At 39.5% G+C, this 5,000-nt stretch overlaps 1 protein-coding gene across 1 annotated transcript in view; it reads right to left on the reverse strand.

Annotated features, from left to right (window-relative positions):
• Positions 1–2,653: 2,653 nt before the first annotated feature.
• Positions 2,654–5,000, reverse strand: part of LOC138016094 (QRFP-like peptide receptor) — a 36,755-nt gene continuing 34,408 nt past the window's right edge. The window contains exon 2 of the mRNA XM_068863267.1: positions 2,654–4,717. Coding sequence (XP_068719368.1) covers positions 3,710–4,699 — 990 coding nt within the window. The 5' untranslated portion in view covers positions 4,700–4,717 and the 3' untranslated portion in view covers positions 2,654–3,709. The remainder of the gene's footprint in view (positions 4,718–5,000) is intronic.

A 5,000-nucleotide genomic window follows, 5' to 3' on the forward strand; every position in this document is an offset into this window, starting at 1 on the left:
CATTTTGAAAAATCATTTTGCAAATATTGGAGATAAATTGGCATCCGAAATCCCTAATGCTGTGAGCACTATTCTGATACCTTGGACCTTGAGATCAGTATTGACTTAACCTGATAAAAAAAGTCGTCCGACGTGGAGTTCCTCAAGGCTCTGTCCTTGGCCCCCCTTATTCCTTCTCTGTATCAATAACAAATTCTCCTTTTATCTGTTTGCCGATGATACAACCCTAATGTATGCTGATGAAAACCTACGTGTTCTTGAAATAACTATTAACTTGGAAATTGCAAAGGTCCGTGAATGCCTTAAAGCCAATAAGTTGACTCGCAATATTAAAATGTCAAACTTTGTTACTTTCCGGCTCCGCCAGAGGATAATGCCTTTTGTTACTCAGTTAAATTTTATCTCTGCAACCAATACCTTTACAAATCTTGAAATGAAAAACTATGTTAAATAACTTGTCATGGAAATATCATACCTTGTCCTGACTTGACATGGAAATAACATATTGACCACATTTGTCATAAAGTTAACAAATTAATTGGAGTTATTGCAAAACTGAGACATTATGGACCAAGACGTTTACTGCTCAATGTCTAGCACACTCTAATTACTTCCTATCTAAATTTCGGCATTTGCGCCTGGGGCAACTGTGCAAAAATTCATCAAAAGCGTACTCTTTGTTTTCTCTTCGTTTCCTTGCCCATGGACTACAAGTACTTGAATGTCTGGAATTTTGTCCTGCCAGGTGATGTGTAGGATCTTGTGAAGGCACTTGAAGGCAGTTAGCAGGTGGAAGCGATTCAATTTCTGGCATGGTGCTCATGGACTGCCCATGTCTCACTAGCATACAGTAGAGTGGGTACCACATTAGCCTTCTACATATTCAATTTTGTAGACATCTTGATACCACTCATCTCCCACTGAATCACGAAGGTGTCTGTCTAATTGTGTTACCGGCTTTGCAAATGCGAGCGTTGATCTCTACACATCGAGGTTAAAAAGGCTTATTAGCATTAAAACAAAAGAGCATTTTTTTGGCCTCCATTATGAAAGAGGTCTATGAACCTTAATCACACGGTGGCCATGTTGAGTCCCTCGGGATTGAAAGCTTTTGTTTTGCGCCACCGAAACTCGTTCCCAGAAGTTTCAACTCGAGGTTCGGGGTACGAAATCTATTGTCTATGGCCAATATGGCTGCCGTGTGAATTAGGCTCAATTTCCTTCCACAGGGGCGTCTATTTGAAACACACTGCCAGGTCACTAAAAAGTATAAATTGCCTTCCGTGAATGTTCTGAAGACAAAAATCAAAACATTTAAGTTTGCACTGACAACAACTATTTAAGTCATTTAGTGCATACTGCAATTCAATTTTATATTAAACTTACATTCGACTGTCACACTGCTTTTAAGAAGAAAAGATTTCTTGTGTAAATATGATGAAATTACCGTGTATAAATAAAGTTTATTAACCTGTCTTATCATGATCCTATCCTATCCTAACCTGGGTTTCAGCCGCCTTCTCCGCTCGCTAAGTCACTAGGGGGAGATAAACTTCTGAATGCAGCAGGCGTTAATGCTGTCCGGTGACGTCACGAATCAAATGTCATTATTTATTTATTTATTTATTTGTTTTTTTTAAACACGCGTGGTCGTGGCCTCGCAAATATTGAAAATTCCAAAAGATCAAGTGTCAGACTTGCATGAAATTGATTTCGGAGACCACGGATCGCTATACGATATAGGGAAAAACCAATAAAATACCAAGGAGTTACAAGAATTCAAGCAAGCAGACGACATTATCTTAAACGCACGAACTCTGGCAATTAAATTCAATGGCTCGCCAGTCACATGAATAAGTTAGCACGGTAACCAATCAGAGCCACTACACGGTTGTTTGATAGTGACGTCATGGGGCAGCATTGACACCTGCTGCTCTCTGTCGCCTATCTCCACGAGTAACTTAGAGAGCAGTGGAGATTGCTGAAATTCGGGATAGCCTTTCCTTTGTGTCTAATAGGTTTATAAACCAATATCCTGGTAATGAACAATTATTGCGCTTGTACGAATTTGCAGGAATCCACGCGCTTGTAGGAATTTTCACGCATCCACATGGGGCTGCAGGAATCCTATAATAAGAAGACAATTAAATATTGTAGCTTTTTTTTTTTTTTGTAATTACTTAGACGTTTTTACGTGTAAATTAACCCAGACGTGTCAAGGAGTGCAGTTAATTAGGTCCACGGCTATTTTGATAAACGTCACAAAGTATTCCCTTGCTCTTCTCCCTAACTTCAACATCACTCGAGTCCAGGAATACGGTACCCTGCGAGCAGAGTCTCTTTCGATCTTCCTAGCTAAGTCGGGAAGAGGAAAGTAGCCTCTGCTCGCCGCCTGCAAATTTTGTGTTGAGCATGCGTTTAAAATTTAAATGTATTCGGTGTCAGTTACGCGTGACCAGTAGCCACAAAACCACAAAACGAAAACAAATAGTCGGGATATTTTCCAGCAACTCTCGCAAACACACGACAATCAAGGAATCATTTCATTGGAAACTCATTTCATTTTTTTTCTGAAACATTCATGGGTTTCTGTAACCGACACATAGGAAAAACTAATGGGAATTCTAACAGTTAAAATTGCCACGCTGTTGAAAATTTCAAAATATTGATGACGCTTGGCGATTGATCATGCGCAAAAATAAAAAATAAAAAAAGAGGTTTGACAAGTCGAAACTTGACTGACTCATCCAATTCTTTGGATGAGCGGCATGTCAAAGAATGTGGAGGCGGCGAGCAGAGTCTACTTTCCCCTTCCCGACTTATCTAAGAAGATGGAAAGAGACTCTGCTCGCAAGGTAGGAATACGGACAATTAACGTGACAAAGTCTTCCCTAGCTAAAACCCAAGTCCTAAACTAAATATAAATAGCTGCATTTAGCCTCACAAGAAAATAACCTTAAACCTTACACTTACCTTATTGCTAAAACGGGTAGAAAATACTTAGACTGAAGGCGGGTGGCCCTTAATAACAGAAAGACAATGGTTGCCAAGGAAGCTTTTGGTCAAAGAGCCCTACAAAAAGGTTGCATGGATGGTTCTATGAAGTAACTTTTTCAATGGAAATATGACATCACTTCAATTAGAATGCGCGTGCGAAACTAGTCCCAGTCCTCTGCCGTGCTTTTCAGTGAAAAACATGTAAAAACTGTCCGGAAATGAAAGGAAGAAGCCTTTTTTTTTTTTCACCGAATAAGAACCGTCCCATCATTTTTCGTAGACTGTAGCATGGAATTTTTATTTGGACAACAAATGGAACCGATATTTTCAAAAGTGTATCAAACAAGGGCCTTATGTCGTCATAATTTTTTTGGGAAATTACTTTATTTTCAAACCCATGCTACAGATGTACTGTTGCGTTAAATTTTTTGGAAAAATATAGTTAACTTGCTGGGTTTTTAGGCATTTTCCCTTTTATTCACGTGATTACCAAATATGGTTGTGAGTTGAAACCAGACAAAGAAATGTTAAATACAACACGCTTGACAGAAAATGGTAATTGCAGAATTAAATGGTTTCGAGGAATGATTATTTGAAGAGGTCCATAGCAACATTTTGGTAGTTAAGAGCCACCCCTCTTAAAGGAACACTTGCACCTTATCTCCTGCATTTCTGGACAAAAATGTTCCTGGACAGTTCCAATTAAGTTTTTTCAGTCCAAAGGAATACTGGGATCCTCGCTTAATTTTGTGGTTTTCGTCGCCCTTTTCTTTTTTCGTGGACGGGTCGCTATGCCTACTAACTGCAAAAACGCCCTTTTCATTTTGGAGCTTAAGCAAATATACAACCACGGATTGATAGCGCTGTTTGCGTTGCCCAACCAGATGACGAGAAACAGAACAATGTTTGGTACAGGCGCTGGAACACTGAGTACGGTTACTGCATTGAAAATATTCAGCAACTGCGCGGGGAGCCAGCAAAGACAGAACACAACAACGATTATAACAAGCATGCGAACTACATTTTTCTTGTTAATTGTGTCTCGTTTTTGTTGAACTGCAGTTAGTATTTCAGTAGGAGGTTTTCTAAACCATATTTTATAAGACGTTATGCCATAAAGGATTGAGATTGCAACCAGAGGAAGAAAATAAGTAATCAGGAAAAGATAAAGGAAAACGCCCCGAAAAGTGACACTTGCATCTCCCAAATGCGTCACCGCGCACTCAGATTTTTCAGCATGAAAATAATAGATGACTGGCATGATGGACATCAAGCCCATTGAGAGAATCCATATTAAGGGAGAGATGTATTTGGATTTTCTAAACCAGGCAATACGACTTTCCAAGGGGAAGTTCACCAGGTAGAACCGATCAATGGCCATGACGGTCAGGCTTAAAATTGAGGCCACTATTGTTACTTTGGCAATATATTGAATTGTCCTGCATGTGATATCACCAAATGTGCCATGTATCGCCCAGTTGAACTCATTATTCATTTCATTGACGTTGACAGGCATCATTAACACCGTGACCAGTAGATCAGCAACCGCCATATTCACAAACATGAAGCTCGTCAGTGATTGCGTTCCGGGTTCCTTCCACACGATGTAGATGAGGAAAGAGTTTCCCAGGAGCGACATAAGCATCGTCATAGCGTATAATACTGTTACTATGGCAACTCCAGTGTTACTTGATTCGGACATGATCAGTTTGATTTATACCTGTAAAATGTTATTAAATTGATCAGTTTTTGCTAGTTATCTCTTTAATAGCATAGTGTCTTGGAGCCTATTCCTGTTCTGATGTTTCCTAAAGGGGCCAAGAATGTTTTCCCAGAGTTTAAGAAATCAGGTGAGTATTTCTTCTTTCCCATACTTCGTCAGGCACTGCCTGATTTCGTTAGGGAAATAAAGCACTTTAAGTTGATTCCTTAGTATTGCACTGTGCATCCTGTACTGCGTAAATGGTGAGTAAATATTTATAAATTGGTCCAATTTGCAACAT

Source organism: Montipora capricornis, chromosome 9, assembly GCF_036669925.1.
Source record: "Montipora capricornis isolate CH-2021 chromosome 9, ASM3666992v2, whole genome shotgun sequence".
NCBI lineage: Eukaryota > Metazoa > Cnidaria > Anthozoa > Scleractinia > Acroporidae > Montipora > Montipora capricornis.